Consider the following 24,656-nt stretch of genomic DNA (forward strand, 5'->3'; position numbering starts at 1 on the left):
ACACTGCTTCGGGTCCCTGTTATGGCCTCTGTCCTTCATGCCCTGGGAGATTTTGACAAAGGTTTTGGCATTTTGAAAACTGGAACGGAGTTCTGATAGCACGGATTCCTCTCCCCATACAGCGATCAGATCCCATACCTCCCGTTCAGTCCATGCTGGAGCTCTTTTGCGATTCTGGGACTCCATCATAGTCACCTCTGCTGATGAGCTCTGCATGGTCACCTGCAGCTTGCCACACTGGCCAAACAGGAAATGAGATTCAAAAGTTCGCGGTTCTTTTCCTGTCTACCTGGCCAGTGCATCTGAGTTGAGAGTGCTGTCCAGAGCGGTCACAATGGAGCACTCTGGGATAGCTCCCGGAGGCCAATACCGTCGAATTGTGTCCACAGTACCCCAAATTCGACCCGGCAAGGCCGATTCAAGCGCTAATCCACTAGTCAGGGGTGGAGTAAGGAAATCGATTTTAAGAGCCCTTTAAGTCAAAATAAAGGGCTTCATCGTGTGGATGGGTGCAGGTTTACATCGATTTAACACTGCTAAATTCGACCTAAAGTCCTAGTGTAGACCAGGGCTTAGAACTTAGTAAGTAATCTAGCTAGGTATGTGTTAGATTATGATTTCTTTAAATGGCTGAGAAAATAGCTGTGCTGAATAGAATGAATATTCCTGTCTGTGTGTCTTTTTTGTAACTTAAGGTTTTGCCTAGAGGGATTCTCTATGTTTTGAATCTAATTACCCTGTAAGGTATTCACCATCCTGATTTTACAGAGATGATTCTTTTTTTTACTTCTATTAAAAGTCTTCTTGTAAGGAAACTGAATGCTTTTTCATTGTTCTAAGATCCAAGGGTTTGGGTCTGTGGTCACCTATGCAAATTGGTGAGGATTTTTACCAAACCTTCCCCAGAAAGTGGAGTGCAAGGGGTGGGAGGATTTTGGGGGGAAAGACATGTCCAAACTCCGTTTTTTCAGGAACCCAGATAAAGTTTGGTGGTGGCAGTGGAAATCCAAGGGCAAAGGGTAAAATAATTTGTACCTTGGGGAAGTTTTAACCTAAGCTGGTAAAAGTAAGCTTAGGAGGTTTTCATGCAGGTCCCCACATCTGTACCCTAGAGTTCAGAGTGGGGAAGGAACCTTGACATAGGGTTAGAATAATAGAATCTTAGGGTTAGAAGGGACTGCCAGGATCACCTAGTCTAACCCTTTCCAAGATGCAGGATTGGCTGTGGCTAAACCAGGGGTTCTCAAACTGGGAGTCGTGACCCATCAAGGGGTTGCAAGGTTATTACATGAGGGGTTGCGAGCTGTTGGCCTCCACCCCCAAACCCCGCTTTGCCTTGAGCATTTATAATAGTGTTAAATATTTTTAAAAGTGTTTTGAATATATAAGGGGGGACCCCACTCATAGGCTTGCTGTGTGAAAGGGATCACCAATACAAAAGTTTGAAAACCATTGGTCTAAACCATCCAAGACAGATGGCTATCTAGCCTCCTTTTGAAAACTGCCAGTGAAGAAGCTTCCACAATCTCCCGAGGTAGTTTGTTCCATTGTCCTACTGTTCTTACAGTTAGGAAGTTTTTTCCTGAGATTTAATCTAAATGTGTTGTGCTGAAGTTTGAACCCATTGCCTCTTGTCCTGCCCTCTGGGACAAAAGAGAAAAACTTTTCTCCATCTTTATGGCAGCCTTTCAAGTACCTCAAGACTGCAGTCATCTCCTCCCTTAATCTCCTCTTTTCCAAACTCAATGTACCCAGTTCCTTCAGCCTTTGCTCATATGACTTGCATTCCATCCCACTGATTATCTTTATCGCTCACCTCTGGATCCTTTCTGGTTTCTCTACATCCTTTTTATACGTTGGTGCCCAAAACTGGACACTGTCCTCCAGCTAATCCCTAATCAGCACTTAGGAAAGTGGTACTATCTCCTCCTGTGACTTGCATGCTATGCCTCTGTTAATGCAACCTAAAATTGCATTTGCTTTTTTTTTCCCCACAACATTGCATTGCTGACTCATGTTGAGGTTGTGATCTACCACAACTTCCAGAGCCTTCTCAGCAAAGCTGCTGCCAAGCCAGTTCCCACCATTCTGTGTTTGTGGATTTGGTTTTTCTTCCCCAAGTGTAGCTCCTTCCATTTGTCTTTGTTGAATTTCATTTTGTTGTCTATAGCCCAATTCTCCAATTTATCAAGATCCCTCTGAATTTTATCTCTATTCTCCAAAGTATTGGCAAACTCCCCCCGCCCCTAGCTTTGTGTCATCTGCAAACTTGATCAGGATGCTCTCTATTCCTAGATCAAGGACATTAATAAAGATATTAAACATCACCGGAGCCAGAACAAATCCCTGTGGAACCCCACTTGAGACCTCCCACCAATACAACATCATTCCACTTTGTTTGCGGTTGATTAACCACTTATGTATCCACTTAATGGTAGTTCTGCTGAGCCTACATTTCTCCAGTTTACTTATCAGAATGTCATTAGGACTATGTTAAAAGCCTTGCTGAAGTCCAGGTATAATATGTCCACTGCATTCCCCCTATCCACCAAACCAGTTATCTTGTAGAATGAAGCTGGTTTGGCTTGATTTGTTCTTGGTAAATCCATGCTGGCTGCTAGTGATTACCCCTTCATCCTCCAGGTATTCACAAATTGAATGTTTTATACATTGCTCTACTGGCTTTCCAGCTATCGAAGTCAGGCTGACTGATCTATGGCTTCCTGGCTCCTCCTTTTCCCTCTTTTAAAGTTGGGCACTACATTAGCCCTTCTCCCGTCTTCCAGTACCTCTCCTGTCATCCATTAGTTTGTAACTATTATTGCCAGGGGCTCCAAGATTTCTACAGCTAATTCTCTCAGCACCCTCAGGTGAATAGCATCCGACCCCACTGATTTGAATTCATTCAAATTGGTCAGCAGATCTGATGCGTTCTTTACTTATCCTGATCTGCATCCCTTCCCCTTTACTGTCTCTGGTAACTTTGCTAGTCGTCTGGTCGCTGAACCCCTCCTTTATGGTGTTGTAGCTATGCCACCGTAGCATAGACACTGTCTACAGTGACAGAAGGGGTTTTTCTGTTGCCGTAAGAACTCCACCTCCCTGAGCGGTGGTAGCTACGTCAACAGACACATTCTGCGATTGATCAAACTGCATCTACACCTGGGTTAAATTGGCATAGCTATGGCACTCAATTTTTTGCACCCCTGAGTGCCATAGCTATGTCAACTTAACTTTTAAGTGTAGACCAGGCCATATATCTGTGGTTTTCAACCTGTGGTCCATAGATCTCTGGGAGACTGCAGACTGTCCAAGATTTCCAAAGGGGTCTGCACCTCCATTTGAAATATTTTAGGGGTCTGCAAATGAAAAAGGTTGAAAACCACTGCCATAGAAAAACCAGCGATTTAAAAGTTGCCTTGAAATTTTGGAATAATTTTTGCATTTTTCATGCAAATATACATGGTAAGTAAAAAATTAGCACTCAAAGGACAGACCCAATGACCCAGCATCAAACTTTCTACTGTCGGTTAGGAAGGCTATATGAAAACAGTGGAAGGTAAATGGTCACAGATAAAATAAATCAAACAAGGAGGACTTACAACATGTTCTGAAAATAGCCATAGTGTGGCTCAGAGGGGCATGTCTGAAGCTAAGAGAACAGGCAATTTCCTATAAGAGTACAAAATCTTCATAATCAGCCAATGAATGGGTGAGTGTGTCTGTGCAGGCAATGACAGATTTCATCTTAATTTCCTCACAGCTCTTGGGAAATACCCTGGCCAAAAGATACACTACCGAAAATATTCAGTGAAGTTCATTCAAGATTTGGGTACATATCCTTTTGGCAGGCCAAGTTGAGGTGTGTGACCTAAACTTCAGTGATTTTTCTTTATTTATGAGAGTTCTTTTAAACTACCTCTAAAAGAATTAATTTAACAGAGAAAAGCCTTAAAAGTGTGAAAGTTTCTTATTTTTTTAATTATTAAACACTTCATATTATCCAATTCTTAATTTTTTTTAACAGTGCAATGCTTTAGAATTAAATCACAGAGTTGTCCAACCAATAAATGACCTTGCAATTAAAACAATGTGTGATATTATAAGAAAAAGGACAAGGTGTTTACATGGAAAATAAACATACTGATGGTTTAAAAAAAAGATAGGTTTTATCCACCATAAAAGGTTAAATCCATTTAGTCCCAGGTAGCCTCTCTTTAAAGGTGTATGAGACATTTTGGCTCGTTAGTGAAATACTGTTGAAAAAGTCAACAAATAAAATACTAAGTATCTGGAAACCAGTCCCTCTCTTTTCATCTATTGAGCCAAACAGAAAAAGTATATAACTGAAGTTCTCACAAATGATAAATTGTGGATCAATTTAGATTTCAAATATTTTCAGTATTACACACACACACACACACACACACACACACACACACACACACACGAATACACCCTAACTGACAACTGTAGAGCTTCAAAGGCAGTTCTTCAGGGCCGCATTTATAGTAAGAGTGCTAGCTGAAACAATTGAAGTTTCATTGATTTTTAAATATCTTATCTTTTCACCAGAGAATACGCTTTAGGCAAAGTGCAGTTGTGATACTTCATTTTGTCCGTAGTTCATTGCAGATTCAAACTCTTTGAAGCTGACATGACCATCAGAATCCTGATCGACTTCCCTATAAAAGAAAAGATATTATAGATATCTTATAGTCTGTATTATAATTCACCAATATCCTTCTGGAGTATTCCTACTGTGGTGTCACTAGAACTGCATAAAACCAAACCAAAACAAAAAACCTTACCTTTCTCAAAGTTCTTTTAAAAAAAGAGAGCAAGGCAGGTCTACACTAGAAATTTACATTGGCGCAGCTGACCAATGCAGCTGGGCCGCTGTAGCACATTTGGTGAAGACTCTTAAGCCGATAGGAGAGAGGTCTCCTGTTGGCTTAATAACTCCATGTCCGTGAGAGGTGGTAGCTATGTCAGCGGGAGAAGCTCTCTCGCCAACATAGATCTGTATACACCAGCACTTAGGCTGGTATAACTATATTGCTCACGGTTGTGGATTATTCAAACCCCTAAGGGATGCAGATACTCCAAAGTAATTTTGTAGTGTAGACCAGAACTTAGTACCATTATCCACATCAACAGAAGGGAAAATAGAGTCATAAAGAGAGTAATTTGCTCAAAGTTAGTGAAAGATCTGGAAATAGAACCCAAGCCCCTCACTTCCAGTCCAATGTTCTATCCACTGGATCACACTGCTTCAGAGGAGCTATTACCTCAAAGCTCTGTGACAGGACATGCTGGCCAAACCCACATAGCCTTTACTGCACTGCAAACTCGTATGCAATTTACCTTTTGTAATGATCACTGTGACATCTTTAGCCTGATACCTAGCTCTTTACTGGACAAAGATAATGCTAACAAAAGGCCCACACTTGATCCTATGAAATACCCTAATGCAGGACTAATGTGAGACCAAAGAAGAGGTTTCAACAAAAGGTCTTTTTTGCCACTCTCTCAGCTAATGTTAAGCTATGCCGAACTGGTACTTATTGATAAACTCTAATGGTAATCATATTGTGGCCCCAGCAGTTTTGCATTATTTAATCTTCAATTTGAAAAATGTACATTTATAAAGTTTCTAGTCTTTATAGTTACAAGGAAAACCCTCTAGATATAAATTTAGACAACTGTGTTTTCGTTTGTGCTTGAAGCAACGGTTCTGAAGGGTACAAACTGCTCTTATTTATCTCAAAGGTGTTAACAAGTAAAGTATTAAAGAGTGGTAGCATAATTAATGTCAAACAGCATAGCTTTAAGGAAAATAGGTCTTGTCAAACAAACTTTATATATTTTGATGCAATTGCAAGTTTAATTGATAAAAGTTAATGTGTTAATGTAATATACCAAGACATCTGTAAGTCATTTGGCATAGTTCTGCATGACACTCTGATTAAAAAAATTAGCACCACACAAAGTCCATATTGTCCATATTAAATGGATTAATTGCTATTCAATTTCTTTATCAAAGGTCTGGAAGTAAATATAAAATCATTGCTTGTAAAACTTGAAGATGACACAAAAATTGGTAGAGTGATAAATAATGATGCAGACAGATTAATTATACACACTAATCTGGATCACTTGGTAAACTGAGCCCATTCAAACAAAATGCCTCTTAATACAGCTAAATGCAAAGTTAACCACTAGGAACAACGAATGTATGTCACATTTATAAAATAGGGGACCGTATCCTGGGAAGCAGTGATGCGGAAAAGGACTTAACGATCATGGTAGATAACCAAATGACTTGGAGTAGTCTACACTGCCCTGCAGTTCAGACTAAGGCGGTCTGAATAGCAGTGCTCACCAAAGTTCTGTACTGTAACTCCCTTGTGTGGATGCTGCAGGCACAAACTTAAAGGTCCCAAGATTGGACTACTGTAGTCTTTTAGCGCAAACCTTTAAGGTCATGCCCACAGCATCCACACAGGAGAGTTACAGTGCTTGACTTTGGTCTGCACTGCTATTCACACCTCCTTAATCTGAACTGTGCAGCAGTGTAGTAATTCCCATGAGTTCCCAGTGCAATGCTGTACCTAAGAGGGTGAATGTGATCCTTGGGGTATGTAAGCAGGGGAATATTAAGGAGAATTAGGGAGGTAGTATTATCTCTATCATTAATGAGATCATCACCAGAACACCATGTCCAATTCTGGTGTACACACTTCAAAAAAGATGTTGAAAAATTGGAAAGCATTCAGAAAAAAGCTACAAGAATGACGAGATCTGGAAAACATGCCTTATAGCAAGAGACTTAAAAAACACAGTTCATAAGAAGGTTAAAAGCTGACTTGATCATGGTCTACAAGTACCTACATGGGGAAGAGATTTCTGATAGACTAGCAATAAGTCATAATTAGTTAACAATAAGAATAATTAACTATTGGAATAATCTACCTAAGGACATGGTGGATTCTACATCACTTGAAGTCTTGAAATCAAAACTGGATCCCTTGCTATAATATATGCTGTAGTTCACACAGAAGTGATGGGGCTGATGCACTGTTAACGATTTCACTTCTGAACAACACTGAGGGTAGGCAGGGTTTGGGAATGTAAGGAGAGCTGGATTGCCCAGTACCACCAGTTCTTCCCATCTGTCTGACCCTTGTAAACAAGATACAGAAGACTATACTGGCTGATCAGTGCTTGCCTTTTATTATTTTTATTTACACTTCAGCATAGATATGCCTGATGCTGTTCAGACAAATAAGAGTGACTGGTATTTTACCCGAATGATCTTACAGTCTAAATGCTCCTCACTTCCCTAGTGGGCAAGAGGAGAATGTCCACTGCTACATCCTCTCAGGGGGTGTAGCTTATTTTAAAAAGATCATCTACTGAAGAATTTTTTAAAAATCTGCTTTGGTGATCATATTTGCTAGTTTGAATTCCAGTCATAATTAGCTAACTAAGATATCCAGACAAACAATACATCCAGACTGATATTTGTGAGCTGATGTCTAACAAACGAACAGTCTCTGATATTATTATGAGACATGAACCATCTAGTTCAATCAAGCCTCTACATTTTCTGCCAGAATCAATGACAGGTACACATTTTAGAATTTAGGGTCGAAATCCTTCATTGAAATCAATGGGAGTTTGCCATTGATTTCAATGGGGCCAGGATTTCATCCCAAATGTCTGACTATCTAAGTAGAGGGTGCAATTAGATGTTTACCCTCTATCATTTGTGCCCCTGATTGAACGCAGTTTTTGAAAATTTGGTCCTAAAACTCTCTGTGGCACATGCTCAATATCTCAAAAGCCACTAAAAGGCTCTTTTCAATCGAAGTTCATTATATGAACAATCTTTTAGCAGAGATTAGCAGCACATGTTGACTGATGAATGGTAAATGAGCTATGGGCTGGTTAAAATTAGTAAATTTAAGAAATACTATACTTAATTTAAAATGTGGATTTCTGAAAGCTCTGCGAAAGTAATGTGAAAACCAAAATTGTCTCAGAGAGTTAAATCTTCATCTTTATCCATTGGAGACAGATGGAATACTCACCTTTGTGATTAAGAAAATAATGTGTTATAGTATATTGATCTAAAATAACTGCACATCTCAGAGGTCACTATTCATTTAACTTTATTTAATAAAATATATGTAGATATTTCATGGTATGCAGTAGATAAGGCAGACTCTGTGATCTTTTACTTGAATTTTAGTAATAACAGTATCACAAGTTACTGACTGTGGAATATAAATTACCCTCTTATTAAATTAGCTAGGTGAAGACTCCTGAAACCACCTAAGTATTTTTTCTTGAGGAACTGGATTAGATAAATGGTACTTTTCTCTCAACAGGAATATTTTAACTGTAAATCTCAATAAGAAGTGTAAGTGAATAATCAACAAGAGTAATGTTTAATATATGTTGCCTCTTAAAATTTCCTATTTATTAATCACTGAAATTGGGTACTTACTTAAAAAAAGTTATCCATACACTGAAAATATATTTTCACCCTTTCATTTGATAAATAACAATATTATGTATTGATCAGCCACTATATTTTCCTTTCCTTTGTCACCTTTAAAATACAGTTTATATAAGGCTAAATCTGGCACTTCTTACTCAGGCATAATACCCATTGAAGTTAGTGAGTGCAGAATTTGGCCCACAGCATTACAATATTTCTTCTTTTTATATTACAAATAAGCTTCATGTAACCATTACCTAGAAAATGGGCACTAAATCTGAGAATACAGTGATCCTGATTTATAGATCAACCATGTTTATTCACCATGTATATCTAAAAAGCGCAAAGGAAAAGGTCATAATTTTTATATATGCTCCCAAGCTCGTGTTTCCCCCCACCAGCAGATTCAATGGCTGAGTTACATGGTGAGTTGGAAAGCTGAGTGATCATTCAGATCTATAATATTAAAAACAAAGATTAGTTAGTTGTACCACTGAAGGCATATGCTGTATTAATTTGAAGGATGAAGTTTTAATTGCAGAGAAAGAACACTCATGAGAAAAATGCAAATGTATCACATAAATAAAATTTAGAAAGCAAATAAAACATTAGGGAGGCACCTGGTGTAAATTTGTAGCCCAAAGGGCTACCTTGATTCTTAAATAATCAATATAATTAATACATAATCTATAGATCAGGCAACAAATTAAAACTTCAAAGTTACTTCTCGTTGAATTCCCCAGTGATGGTAGTTTACTGTGGTTATTGCTGCACTAGAAAATTGAGTATTTCCCTAAAAGTGACAAAAATGTTCACTGAGACAAGGTGGGTGAGTTAACGTCTTTTATTGGTCCATCTTCTGTTGGTGAAAGAGACAAGTTTCGAGCGGCACAGAGCTGACCTGGAGAAGAGCTTTGTGTACCTCGAAGTGTGTCTCTCTCACCAACAAAAGTGGGTCCATTAAAAGACATTACCTCACCCACCTTGTCTCTTTAATATCCTGGGACCAACACTGCTACAACAACACTGCAAACAAAAATGTTTTCTTGGATTTCAAAATTTTCATTGTACTAAGATGACTTGTTTTTAAATCTTGTGATATACCATTCTCAAATATAGTACCTAGAGAATTCAACACTACGTACAGTACTTAATGAGCTTAAAACAATGAAAGTTTGATTTATTACTTTGGTGAGAAAAATGTTTTCCAAGCAGAAACATATAAGCTATGATCAAATACAAGATATTACACACAGGTACGGTAATCACTCATGTCTGTTGGGAGGAGTTCTCCAAGCCCTTCTTGGGATCTGAGGATCATACTCTCAAAGGCCCTGCAACATGCCAACTATACTTCCAGAGTTAGCTGGAGGGGATGGTGTGAGCCATATGAGGTGCTCCTGTCATAGTTCAGGACAACTGCACCTCTACTCCCCCTCTATGGTCCAGCAAAGGCACCCACTCAGACTTCTGGCTCCCCAGATGCCACCTTTCTTGGGCAGAGACATGTATCTCTCTACCTCTTGACCGCAGTATTTCAAGGCTGCACTGATCCCTGCCGACACTGTGAATTCCCAGCAAAGTCCGATTGACTAAGCTGGCCTGCTTTACCTTTCTCCTGAGAGACAATGTACACTGCAACTGACATAGGCTTGGTCTACACTACGGGGTTAGGTCAAATTTAGCCGTGTTAGGTCGATTTAAAAATGACTGTGTCCACATAACCAACCTCCTTCCGTCGACCTAAAGGGCTCTTAAAATCGACTTCTGTACTCCTCCCCGATGAGGGGAGTAGCGCTAAAATCGACCTTGCTGGGTCAAATTTGGGGTACTGCGGACACAAATCGATGGTATTGGCCTCTGGGAGCTATCCCAGAGTGCTCCATTGTGACAGCTCTGGACAGCACTTTGAACTCCGATGCACTAGCCTGGTACACAGGAAAAGCCCCAGGGACTTTTGAATTTCATTTCCTGTTTGGTCAGTGTGGTAAACTCAGCAGCATAGGTGACGATGCAGTCCCCCCAGAATCGTAGAGTGTAGAATGTTTCTACGCTCCCCCTATCATCTCCATCCCTGAGGTTATCACAGATGAGAAGGCAAAAAAACCGCAATCATGGTGTGTCAAAGTTTGACTCAGACTCACAATTTATCAGACCACTCTGTTTTATTAGCAAAGCTGCTCTGCTAATACATTTAGAAGTGAGCCCCCGAGTGGGGCTTGTGTCTCTTAATTTATACAGCTTGCTGGAGAACAAGTTACAGAGAAGTTACAGACAAAAGAAGAAAAGATTTTAGTCGCCACCCTTCGAGATCCCTGAGACCAGTCATGTATCTTCAATTACCTGCCACCCTTAACAATGTCCTTTAACAGCTTCCAGTTAACTTAACTAATTGCCCTTCACACCTTCCATTCTGATGCCTGCTTCTTAGATGTGCTGGCTCTATCTTAATTGCTTCTCCATTCAAAAGCTAACTGTCCCTATGTGTGCTCCCTCAGATACTTTGTAACATGTTTTGGCATGCCCTCTCATATACAATGTATCCAGCATGTCCCCTTATACAATGTTATACTTCCACAATCCCCCCTTTTGGTCAAGGCTACGCCCATGACCAATGACTTACTGGATTCCATACATCAATCGTTCTTTTTCATTACTTTCACTGGTGACATTTAACAACATTAGATTAGCACTCTGGTTAGGGGTAACATATGTTTTTCCCAGCCCCCAAGTGTCATTTTCCTTCCATGTTCTTTTAAGTGGATAGGGTTCTCCAGCAAGCTCTGAGGAATTCAAAGGGATTGCCATGGTGGGGATACTAGCTTGTGAGTGAGCTGGGATGTGGCTGCAGACCCAGCAATTAGAAATATTCAGGATCTGGGCTATCTGCACCTGTTGTTGGATGAAAGAATTGTCACTGTCACTCTGGATTCCCCAGACCCTCAGGACACAGTAGCTGAGGATTAAGCTTCTCAAAGGACACATGTTGGAAGCAGGACCCTTTCTGGTTCCGACAACCCCTTTCGAGGGAACCGCAGTCACGGTTTTACGTCCACCAGGCAGCAGGCGCTAGGCTCACTACTGCTTCTTGTTTGTTGGGTCCTGCTGTCTGCTTACCCTCTGCTTCTGGCAACCCTTACGAGAGCGCAGATTGTAAGGTATTGCAGGCTGTTCCTCTTTGTCTTCTGGGGTTGAAGCTGGTTCTGCGTGGTCTTGCAAAGGTGCTTGGTCCCCTTGAGGTGGCGCTGGCTTACACTGTGAGGCGTGGATCCATGCAGCGATGCCGGATAATTTCACTGCTGTCTGGGTGGTGAGCAGTATGCGGTATGGACCCTTCCACCGGGGTTCCAAGGCGTGCTTCCGAAGGTGGTGCCGCAGGTAGACCCAATCACCAGGCTCAAGAGTGTGACAGGCAGCAGAGGTGGGTTCCGTCGGCCAAGCTGCTCGCACCTGCGAATGGAAGGAGCTCACAGCTTGCATTAACCCTTTGCAGTACTGGAGGAGCGTGCTGTGAGTTAGGTTTATGTCTGGGGCTGGGGTAATAGTAGCCATTGTTCGCATAGGGCGTCCCATGATGATTTCAAATGGACTCAATTTGTGTCTCTAGGGTGGGGATGACCGAATCTCCATAAGGGCCAGTGGTAAAGCAGCTGGCCAGTTTAACCCTGTGGAACTACAGATTTTTGCCAGCTTATTTTAAGCACACCATTTCGCCTTTCAACTGCCCCTGCACTCTGTGGATGGTAAGGGCAGTGCAACAGGTGGGTGACATGTAATACCTGGTTTAGATGTTGAACAATTTTTCCAGTAAAATGTGTTCCCCGGTCACTAGACAAAGTGGCAGGAATTCCCTTGGTAGGGATAATGTGGTTTAACAGACATTTTGCAATGGACAATGAATCAGCTTTGCGACAGGGAAAGGCTTCAATCCAACCCGAAAACAGACATATTATAACTAAAATGAATTCATATTTCTGACACTTTGGCATTTGTACAAAATCAAGTTGTACAAGGAAGTGTAGGAAAGGTGCTTGAGGCAAACCCCGGAACCCTTGTGTTACTTTTACAGATTTGCCTATATTGTGGCTTTGACAAGTAACACAAGCGGCACAGTGGCGGGTTGCAAAGGAGCTGAAATGGGGAGCCCACCACCCTGCCTTACTCATAGCAGAGACCATCCCCTCCTTGCCGACATGCGAAACACCATGCAGCAGGGCAGCTAGAGACGGGTAGAGTGAGAGTGGGGCTACAAAGGTACCGGTGGGCGATCGCCAAAGGGAATCAGAATGCAAAGAGCAACCCAAAGACCGGAGTGGAGAGGGAAGTTTCAGACAGCAGGGAGGCTACAGAATCACATAAGGAAGACTGAGGGATTTGCAGATAGACACCATCTGGGGAGCAGTAAATAGAACAGCCAAGTTTGCATAGCAAGTCCCGTCCCAGAAGGTTTGCAGGGGTGGAATCAGAGAGGAGGAATGCACGCTCCTCAGAGAGGGGACCGACCTGAACAGACAAAGGTTTTGAGAGGGGAAAAGAGGTAGGGATCCCTGTAATGCCAACAGCAGACACAGATTTTCCAGATCGGGGAACCTCAGGCAAGTCAGTGGTGCGGATTGTAGAAAGAGAAGCTCCAGTATCAACAAGGAAAGGGAGAGAGAGATCATTTACAGTCAGGACACATTCTCCAGTAGGGGACAGAGGTAATAAGGGAGCTAAAACTTTGTGAGGTTCCCCAGCATCCCGTCATTGTTGGGGTGAAAAATAGGGTTGGGGATCAGCTGGAGGAACCAGCGGGGGGTTCACTTGATTTCCCATACAATTATTAGGTCATCTTGGACACTCTTTTTTTCCAGTGACCAGGCTGTTTACAGTAGTTACAAACCCCAGTTAATCCAGCCCCCCCCCCCGCCCCCTTCTGCAACCCCGTCCCTGTCCCCAGTGTGGTCTGCTTTGTCCTGAATAATGCTGTATCTGCAGAGCCATTAACTTTTGGGAGGACTGTTCCTCCTTTCCTTTTAAAGTGCGGTGGCAATGCTCTGCTACTGCCAGCAATTTGTCCATGGTTTCAGTCTCCCATCCCACACTTATTTGTTTTAACATGCTGCCTGTGGCAGGGAGAAGACCATCAACAAATGCATGTGCCAAGGCCCCCTGCCCATTTACATCGGGCTCTTGTATTCCTGAATGTTGTAGGAAAATATCAGTTAGCCGGGACCTATAGTCGCCTGGGCTTTCTCCTTGCCCTTGCTTACAGCAACGTATTGCTGTCCAGTTTGTTTTAGGAGACCACACTTTGGGAATGGCTTGATGCAGGCGCTTCCAAAGAGCCATACACCGATCTCTGTATGCCGAATCTGGGCCAGTACTTTTTATGGTTGAGTGGCGTGCCTCAGCTGGCCAGTCTGCGGCAGCCAACCATTTTTCATAATAACTGGCAGGAGCTAACAATTTACACAGTTGGAGGAGATCTGTCTCAGAGGGTTCATAGGTTTCACAGATTAACAGAAACTCCTCAGCAAATTTGACAGAGTTTTCCTGTGGTTTGGGAAAACTTTTAACTACAGATAAAAGTTCCATACGAGTCCAGGGCTTATAATCCCATATGGACTCACTTTCTCCCATCTTAAGGACTCGTAATGGTGCCACAACAGTTTGATCAGAGTCTCCCATTAACCTCCCATCAGGTTCTCTTTTCCAAGAAGAGATGTCAAGAGAATCTTTGCAGTCTGCTTTCAATTTCTTCTTCATAATATTTTGCAGAGCTGCGAGGCCAATGAGGGTATCTTCTTCACTTTCATTATCTGTAGTCACTGAAGATTTTTCCTTTTCTGATTTCTTATTTGCGCAGGAGTATGGTGGGGGGTCGGGTTTGATCCGGATCATTGCTCAGGACTGGGCAAAGGGGAGCGCTCGGACTAGTGGTGGGAGAGACTGCATCCAATTGAATTGTTAGTTTTTTGATAGAATTTTTAAGAGAGGTGAGTTTTGACTCAGTCCATCTACGATTTGCCTCTTCCCACCACTGCATGAAGCAGTCTACTTCTCCTCTCTCCAATTTGGTTTTTGGGAGGACGAGTTTGCTTTTTAAAGCGTCCACTCGATCCTTGTCCCAAGAACCTAACAGTGGCCACTGTAATTTGGGGTTCTCTAGAGCTAATTTGGACCATTTTTCAAGAAACCTACAAGAGTCTGGACCCCTCCTAAAATACATAAAATAAGCTGGAGTTCCCTTAGGGAACTGTTCTACCTTAGACTTCTGATTACCCATCCAGGAGGACTTCACACAGCACTCACACAAGAAGGAAATTCGGGCTCAGCAGAGCGGTACCCGGTGCAACACACAGAAAGGAGCCCACAGGCTACTGCCTCAACTGCCCTTGCTTTCACACCAGGGGTTATACCCAAGGCGTGGTGCGGCTGCAGCTGTGCAGATTCCACTTATTCAGACTGTGGGGATGGGGACCCCTGGGTCAGCCAGTCTCTGGACAGAGATGGCTCCCAGATTCACACACACACCACGGGGAAGACGGATAGACACAAAGACAAGACAGTCCTCAAACCGGTTAAAGCACAAAAATAATAATTACCTGAGACGTCTGATTCCAGAAGCTGGATCCAAAGACCCCTACCCGAACAGAGTGGGAACCAACAAGTTCAATGGCGTAGACTGCGCTGCTGCTGTGTAACTTTCTGTCTTGTGGAGGATCGCTTGGACTAAGCGTCCAGGCGCCGGCTGCCACGATCGTCCTGCAAGGCAGTCAGGGATCACACAGCCTCAGTGAAGCCGCTTGCCATCTCGATGGAACCTCCAAATTGTCAAAGTTTGACTCAGACTCACAATTCATCAGACCACTCTGTTTTATTAGCAAAGCTGCTCTGCTAATACATTTAGAAGTGAGCCCCCCGAGTGGGGCTTGTGTCTCTTAATTTATACAGCTTGCTGGAGAACAAGTTACAAAGAAGTTACAGACAAAAGAAGAAAAGATTTTAGTCACCACCCTTCGAGATCCCTGAGACCAGTCACGTAGCTTCAATTACCTGCCACCCTTAACAATCTCCTTTAACAGCTTCCAGTTAACTTAACTAATTGCCCTTCACACCTTCCATTCTGATGCCTGCTTCTTAGACGTGCTGGCTCTATCTTAATTGCTTCTCCATTCAAAAGCTAACTGTCCCTACGTGTGCTCCCTCAGATACTTTGTAACATGTTTTGGCATGCCCTCTCATATACAATGTATCCAGCATGTCCCCTTATACAATGTTATACTTCCACAGGTGACATGTTTTCCGAGCTCATGCAGTCCTCCTGCACTGATAGGGCACAGCTTAATGCATGGAGGCATTCCATGGCAGAGGCCAGGAAAGAATTAAGTGAGCGCGAAGAGCGGAGGCAGGACATGATGCTGAGGCTAATGGGGGAGCAAACGGACATGATGAAGCGTCTGTTGGAGCTGCAGGAAAGTCAACAAGAGCACAGACCCCTGCAGCATCCACTGTATAACCGCCTGCCCTCCTCCCCATGTTCCATACCCTCCTCACCCAGACGCCCAAGAACGCGGCGGGGGGGAAGGTTCCGGGCACCCAGCCACTCCACTCCAGAGGAGGTCCAAGCAACAGAAGGCTGTCATTCAAACAGTTTGATTTTTAGTGTGGCCACAATAAGCAATGTGGCCTTGTGCTTCCCTCCTCTTCCACCCCACCTGGGCTACCTTGTCCGTTATCTCTTTTTTTTTTTAATTAATAAAGAATGCATGGTTTCAAAACAATAGTTAGTTTATTTCGAAGAGGGGAGGGTGGTTGGCTTACACAGAATTAAAATCAACAAAGGGGGCGGGCTTGCATCAAGGAGAAACACACACAACTGTCAAACTGTAGCCTGGCCAGTCATGAAACTGGTTTTCAAAGCCTCAGTGATGCGCAGCGCGCCTACCTATGCTCTTCTAATTGCCCTGGTGTCTGGCTGCTCAAAATTGGATGCCAGGCGATTTGCCTCAACCTCCCACCCTGCCATAAACTTCTCCCCCTTACTCTCACAGATATTATGGAGCACACAGCAAGCAGCAATAACAATGGGAATGTTGGTTGCACTGAGGTCTGACCAACAGCACCAGTGAGCTTTTCAACGTCCAAAGGCACATTCTACCACTATTCTGCACTTGCTAAGGCTATAGTTGAACTGCTCCATACTACTGTCCAGGCTTCATGGGCCATGGGAACAATGGGTAGGCTGGAGTAAGTGAGACCACGCGGTGCTGCCAGCTGAGAGAGCAGCCTGAGGCAGAAGCCTCCAGCTTGCAGGAGAGCGGAGTTGCAGCGGAAGCGGTGGAGCCGTACACCGTGGACGAGGCCGGCTAGCAGTCCTACTGCACCGTCTGCTGCGAAGGCACCCAGGAGCTGCTGCTGTGTAGCAATGCCAGCTGCTGCAGGTGCTTCTGTGTCGAATGTTTGGAGGTCCTGGTAGGGCAAGGTACCTCGGCCAAGGCAAAAGAGCAAGAGCCCTGGAGCTGTTACATGTGTCAATCACAGAAGTGCTATGGGGTGTTAGAGCGCCAACCGGGCTGGAATGTACGGCTGCAAGACTTCTTCACCAGTGACAAAGGACAGGAATATGATGCACCTAAAATCTAAAAAGGCCTGCACATTTCCCAGAGTCACTACCCTTGATAACAGAATGTCAATGATTGCATTGGCTACTTGGATCACAGCAGCCCCCACAGTAGACTTGCCCACAACAGCAGTGGTGACGGTGAGCTGAGCGGGCTTCATGCTTGCTGTGGTATGGCATCTGCATGGGTAACCCAGGAAAAAAGGCACAAAACGATTGTCTGCCGTTGCTTTCACGGAGGGAGGGGCGACTGATGACATGTACCCAAAACCACCCGCAACAATGTTTTTGCCCCATCAGGCATTGGGAGCTTAACCCAGAATTCCAATGGGCGGCGGAGACTTTGGGAACTGTGGGATAGTTACCCACAGTGCACCGCTCTGTAAGTCGATGCTAGCCACGGTAGTGAGGACGCACTCCACCGACTTAATGCGCTTAGTGTGGACATACGCAATGGACTCTGTACAATAGAATTCTAAAAATCGACTTCTATAAAATAGACCTAATTTCGTAGTGTAGACATACCAATAGGCAACTTACCAAATAGCTCTTTCTAAGCAAGCACATTTATTCTTAAATTGATAGCATTACAGAGGAAACATTAAAAACAATAAAAGAACCTACACTCATGCTAATAAATTTACCAGAGATCACCCCCTGACTCTAACAAGGGCTCCAGCTGGTAAGCAGTCCTTCAAACCTAGGATTTTTTTCTGTGGTCACAAATTCATAACAACTGTTAACTCAAAATAAGCATCCTCGTGAACTTGAGTGTCACTCATTTATCCAGTCTGGGTCTTTGAAGAGACTGTGAATTGGTAATCAGCTAGACAACTGATTTCTCTTCAAGGTGCAGCTTCAAAAGGATGGATCTGTAGGTGGGTAATTTGCATTCCCTTCTTCCCAAGGATTTCCTAGGAAACCTACTCAACTAACAGTTCATTCTTCTCTTAGGCCATTGTCTAAAAGAGTCCTTTGAAGCTCGTAACGCTTCCCGAGGTTGACATTAGCCATGTCTCCTAAACAAGTTACATACAATCCCACAATAACAAACAAGCATTTGAATTTTTAACACAACGAGCTCCTTAAATTTAAGGTTTAACTTAATTCAATAAGGATTGTCCAGGATATTGCAGGAAATTGCCATATAAGAGCTCCTACGAGACATCTGTGGGCTGAGTTAGCTCACATTTCCATACCTAGGTTTCTCCACCACTTACATACAACTGGTTTAAGACATGCTAAGAGTACTAGTGGCTTTTCCTTGTCTGCTTTCCTTCATGAATCTTCAAACCTTGGGTTATTCCACATTTCTCCTCATCTACATGTGAGTTGTACTTAAAGATAGGCTGAGTGTTCTCTTTAAATAACTTTGGAACACTGTTGCCCTGCAGATGAAGAGTTCTGTGGTTTCCTGAATTACCATGGTGGCACCTTAATTGTAATGAGACACAGCAAGCCACTCAGCAGCACTATCTGTATGTATGAAATGTGACTTGCATTGTTGTCCACAGTCTTCTCCCAAAAAGCTGCTGTGCTCTGAACATCCCTGGCACTTCCCTTTCCTTGCATCAACCACAAATATCCAAGGGAGTTATATTCCCATTAATATTTAGCTCTCTACCACATATATTCTATTAATTATTATTATTATTTATTTTTGTAATCGTAATGCCTAAGAGCTCTAGTTGACATTTTCCAAACCACACTTATCTAGTATGCGTAAATTACCCTTAGCAAATATATTATGGTCACCCTTGTCTTTCCCTTTCATTGTGTTCTACATCGACCTGTCACATTTTGTCTCTATTTAAATTGTAAGTACTTTGGACTAGGGATTATTTTTTTATTCTGTATATATTCAATAACCATTACAATGAGGACCCCAATCCTGAACTCTCTCTGCAGGAATTACTGTAGTACAAATAAAAAGTACTAAACATAATACAAGACAGTGTGTCCCTAGCCTCTGTTTGCCAAAAGCTTGGAACGGGCGACAGGGATGGATCACTTGATGATTACCTGTTCTGTTCATTCCCTCTGGGGCACCTGGCATTGGCCACTATCAGAAGATAGACCTTTGGTCTGACCCACTATGGCCATTCTTATGTTCATTCATGGCTGCTAAATGTTCATGGTTACTACTATTTCCTGATATGTCTGGTCCAATGGGAATTTCTTATGTGCTAGAAAAAAAAACAGGAATTTCAACTGGAAAAAAATTGCCAAAGTGACATTTTCACATGGAAAAGTGTTTATGGAAACAATGAAAGGACAGAACATTTTCTTGAAATTGTAAAAAATGCCTCCTTGTCGAACACATAATTTGTAAAGTATTTCTTTTAATTAGACCATATAATTACAGAATGTAACTATAATTTATCATTTGAGCATACAGTAAATTATAGTGAGGGCATGTAGACTTGAGAATTTACAGTTCAAGTTGATAGTAGATGCTTTGTACTATAACAGTCTGGATAGCTTTGAATAACAAACTCACTAATTGACACTTATTATTCAGAAAAATTGTAGCAACTACAAGGAACTGTGGAATTTGATCCTTATGTATATAACTTCACTGGCTACATTAACAGTAAAATTCTAACAGCCAGGCAGAGTTTTAAATTAAAAAGAATGTTTTAATTTTGTTTTATTGTTGATTGTTTGGTTCTGAATTTTTTTTTATGAACTGTCAGAGGAATAATTCAAACTAGAGTCAAAACTTCCATCACATTAGAGCCAAAGCTGTCATACTGATTGAACAGTGAGAGTAAAAATTACACTTCATGTAAGGAGCCCCTGCTGGGGATGAAATGACCCATCAATTGAAGATTCAAGGATGACAGCTTCTCCAACAAGCTGACTTCTCTTCTGATTAACCAGCCGGCTCTTTCTAGTTCTAAGTGCTTGCTTCTTTGTTGATGGGATTCCTGCAGGGCTCCCACAGCAGTTTAGTTAGTAATGTGGATTTTCATTTAATTTCTTTAGAGACAAAAGTGTTAGGAAAAGCCACTCTGATACTTAGTAAACACAGAAAAAAAAAGATTATTGTAGTTTTGTTGGCTAAAACAGGATGTATATTCTTGGCTTACTAACAGTTAAAAGTTCTATTTTGAGAGAGGGAGGTCTCAAGAAGGTATTTAAATTGTCATATCATCACCTTATCATCAAGGTATACAGGTACTTATCCTTGAGATAGCCTGGAGTGCTCTCCAGTTTGTTAAATGATATTTTTAAAGTAAGGATCAAATTATATACTATCTTAAAAGAGGATCACACAAGTGATTTATGTTATGCTTAATAAAATAAGAATTTTAAACTTAATCTGGAACTTTCCTCTTTTATCACGTGTTTAATTCATCCTGCCAATGTAACATTTTACAATGAACTTATTTTTCTTAGTTTTCTTTCAAACATTAAAATGTGAAAATATTTTATTTGAAGTCCGCAGCATATTTATTGCTACTATTAATGAATGTGTAAAGATTACATTAGCTGACAGAGTGAACAAGAACTGAATGGTATGGTACCTGTAGTCCAAGAGACTGGCAGTCACCTCTGAGCAAGGGGACAAAGAAAGACAGAAAAAAAGCCCTGTCCTCTTCCCATTTGGAATAATAGCAAAATTCTTCAGGACTTCAGTGGGAGCAGGAGCAGGAACAAACCTTTTGTTTACAGTTAATTGTAGGAAGGTTCTTAAGTTTATACAAACTGATCCTGAATCTTAAACTGTTTGAATTCAGTTTGGAGAGAGGGTCTGTAGTTCATGATGATGCTTATTTAATAAGAACTGTTCTGCTCACTTTCAATATCACAGACTGTAATAAGATGGACAATAAGGATATTTTCATTTATTCTGTTTTGTTTTTAAGAAGAAGAAAATAATTCAAAGATATCTTAAAACTGACAGACTCTTTATTTCCTCCTACTGTAGGCACAGGGATTCCATAACTATAGTTCTCTTCCTTTCTCCAAAGTTGGTCCATTAAATGGATTAAGAACTGGCTAACTGGCAGATTTCAAAGAGCAGTTGCCACTGGGGAATCATCATCAAATGAGGGTCTTTCTAGGAGGGAAGGATTTCCTAGGAAACCTACTCAACTAACAGTTCATTCTTCTCTTAGGGCATTGTCTAAAAGAGTCCTTTGAAGCTCGTAACGCTTCCCAAGGTTGACATTAGTCATGTCTCCTAGGCAAGTTACATACAATCCTGTATGCAATTCTGCAGCATTGGTGCCAGTTCAGATACTTGCTGGGCGGGGGAGGGGGAGAATTCCAGTCCCTGCTCATCCCCCACCCCCTACAGGGAACCCGGGTCTCCCTTGGGCAGGGAGTCTCTCCTCTCTCTTATCCAACCAGTGCATGAACTAGTGCCACCAGAAGTTGAGTCTTTAGCATGTTCCCCTGTGCTCTGCTGTACAAGAACAGATTCCCTGTGTGCCAGGCTGCAAGACCATTTGGCCTGGCTGCCCCTCTGTCTGGACGAAGAGGAAGTCAGGCCAAATTTGAGTTGCAGTGCAGTGCTGTGCACCAGGTTGCAACACCACTCACTGAAAGTTGGCCCAGCCACCCCTCCATCTGTCTGAAGGGCCAGGTGGATCAAATTTCAGTGGTGTTGTGACCACACAGTCAGAGTGACATTCCAGATTGTTCCAGCAGCAGCCAGACTGATTTAGTACAGGACCACTGCTTAGAAGTGGTTGGGCGATCATATACACAGCCCCCTATTCGTCACATTGCTCTGACTGGCACCACTGTTCCGCAGGGATCAGTTGAGGCCTAAAACCATTCAATACTTTTATCAGTGATACTGAAGTAAATGTAAAAATCGTTGCTGATAAAATTTGCTGATGACACAAAGATTAGTAGATTGGTAAATAATGATGAGGACTGAGCAGTCAAACAGAACAAATAAGTGTGTTTGGTAAGCAGCCTCTATTCAAACAAAATACATTTTACTATAGCCACATTCAAAATTATAAATATAGGATCAAGGAATGCAGGCCATACCTCCAGAATGGGGAACATGATCGCTCTACTTTTGACATCTACCCAGAAGCCAAGCCATAAGATGTAGGGAGGATGGGTTGAAAGACAAATTATCCTATTATTTTGGGATAGCAAGACTGAAATTATAGGTAATGTTCTTAGAGGACATATTTGCAATAGCATCAGTTCCAGGTATCAAAACTGCCTTGGCCAGGCACGAACTATCAGGATGATTTTGGAAGCATCTTGTCTGATCTTCCTGAGTATCCTGGGAAACAATGGAATTAGGGGTTAGGGATACATCAATGCAGGAGACCATCAAATGAGAAATATGTCTGAAAGGAACTCTGGACTCTGACCTGTAACAAAAAGTCTGACACTTCTTGTTCCCATCTGTCACAAACAGATCAACTGACAAATGACCCCAATCCTTGAAGAGTGTCCAAATTACCGAGTTCTTGATTGTCCACTCATGATCCGTTGCAAAGTGTCTGCTTAAACTGTCTTCTAAAATGTTCTGCAGAATTGTGGAGACAACTGATGCTGAATGCATCAGTTCTATAACCAAACTCCCTCTTGACACAGCAGGGATGATCGTGCCCTTTACTGCCTATTTATATAGAACGTGGCAATTGTGTTGTCCATCAAGAACTGACAGCTAGTCCATGAAGCACAAGTAAGAATTCGACACAAGCCTTGTCCACGGCTCTGAGCTCCAACACATTTATATGTAAGTGAGTCTCCTCACCAGTCCATTTGCTCTGTGCTCGATGGTGGTCTACATGTGTTCCTCAAGCCAGTTGTGATGGAATGGTTAATAAAGTTCTGATTGGGAGGGATGGTGAAAAAGGTACACCATTGCACACCTTGTTGGGGTCTTTCCACCAGTCCAGCGAGGAGAGAATAGCTTATGGAATCTGCAGAGGCATATCTAAATTGGGTCTGCATGGTACATACAGTGATTTTTCGTCAACCCCACATTTAGTGTAGGTGTAGTCTATAATGCTACGTGACAAAACTGCAGGAGGCCATGTGTCCAAGTAGATTTAAGCAAGTCTATACCATATCTGTGGATTTAAATGAAGCTGCATGACAAGCATGGACATGGCTTCGTATCTGTCCCAAGTTAGATATACTTTGGCTGTCTTGGAGCATACTACCACTACTAATTCTAACTGATGAATTAGAGTTAAAATAGAATCATAGAATCATAGAATATCAGGGTTGGAAGGGACCTCAGGAGGTCATCTAGTCCAACCCCCTGCTCAAAGCAGGACCAATCCCCAATTAAATCATCCCAGCCAGGGCTTTGTCAAGCCTGACCTTAAAAACTTCTAAGGAAGGAGATTCTACCACCTCCCTAGGTAACGCATTCCAGTGTTTCACCACCCTCCTAGTGAAAAAGTTTTTCCTAATATCCAACCTAAACCTCCTCCACTGCAACTTGAGACCATTACTTCTTGTCCTGTCCTCTTCTACCACTGAGAATAGTCTAGAACCATCCTCTCTGGAACCACCTCTCAGGTAGTTGAAAGCAGCTATCAAATCCCCCCTCATTCTTCTCTTCTGCAGACTAAACAATCCCAGTTCCCTCAGCCTCTCCTCATAAGTCATGTGTTCCAGACCCCTAATCATTTTTGTTGCCCTTCGCTGGACTCTCTCCAATTTATCCACATCCTTCTTGTAGTGTGGGGCCCAAAACTGGACACAGTACTCCAGATGAGGCCTCACCAATGTCGAATAGAGGGGAATGATCACGTCCCTCGATCTGCTCGCTATGCCCCTACTTATACATCCCAAAATGCCACTGGCCTTCTTGGCAACAAGGGCACACTGTTGACTCATATCCAGCTTCTCGTCCACTGTCACCCCTAGGTCCTTTTCCGCAGAACTGCTGCCTAGCCATTCGGTCCCTAGTCTGTAGCTGTGCATTGGGTTCTTCCGTCCTAAGTGCAGGACCCTGCACTTATCCTTATTGAACCTCATCAGATTTCTTTTGGCCCAATCCTCCAATTTGTCTAGGTCCCTCTGTATCCTATAGACTTTTCTTTGTGATTTTAGGCTGAGGCATATGAAAAGTTGAAGGATTTGATGGAGCTTCATGCATGGTGCTGAGAACCTTCCTCTGACCAACCAGTCATCCAGGTATAGATAACTTGCTATACCTTGTCTTCCTGGATATACAGCTAATACTGCTAAGACCTTGGTGATCACCCTCAGTACAGTAGAGAGACTGCAGAGCAGAACTTTGTACTGATAATGGTATTGTTCCACTAGAATCCTTAAATATTTATTTTGTGTCAGGTGTATGGCAATATGGAAATAAACAGGCAGAGAGCTGCAAACCCGTAGTCTGGATCTAGATATGGCATTATGAAAGCAAATGTGAACATTCTTAATTTGACTTGGTCAATAAAGTTATTGAGTACTCTCAAATCCAGAACTAGCCACCATTCTCCCTTCTTTCTAGATATGAAGAAATAATGTGAATAGAAAGCTTTCCTTCTGTGTTACAGTGGAACCTCTTCTATGGCTTTAAAAGAGGAAAGTGAT

General features: G+C 42.3%; 1 protein-coding gene across 3 annotated transcripts in view; it reads right to left on the minus strand.

Annotated features, from left to right (window-relative positions):
• Positions 1-4,503: 4,503 nt before the first annotated feature.
• EFCAB11 (EF-hand calcium binding domain 11) overlaps positions 4,504-24,656 on the minus strand; it is a 128,597-nt gene continuing 108,444 nt past the window's right edge. For all 3 annotated transcript variants that reach the window (XM_074957139.1, XM_074957138.1, XM_074957142.1), the window contains one exon: positions 4,504-4,685. In XM_074957139.1, coding sequence (XP_074813240.1) covers positions 4,586-4,685 — 100 coding nt within the window. In that variant the 3' untranslated portion in view covers positions 4,504-4,585. The remainder of the gene's footprint in view (positions 4,686-24,656) is intronic.

The sequence above is a fragment of the Natator depressus genome, chromosome 6, assembly GCF_965152275.1.
Source record: "Natator depressus isolate rNatDep1 chromosome 6, rNatDep2.hap1, whole genome shotgun sequence".
In the NCBI taxonomy this organism is placed as follows: domain Eukaryota; kingdom Metazoa; phylum Chordata; order Testudines; family Cheloniidae; genus Natator; species Natator depressus.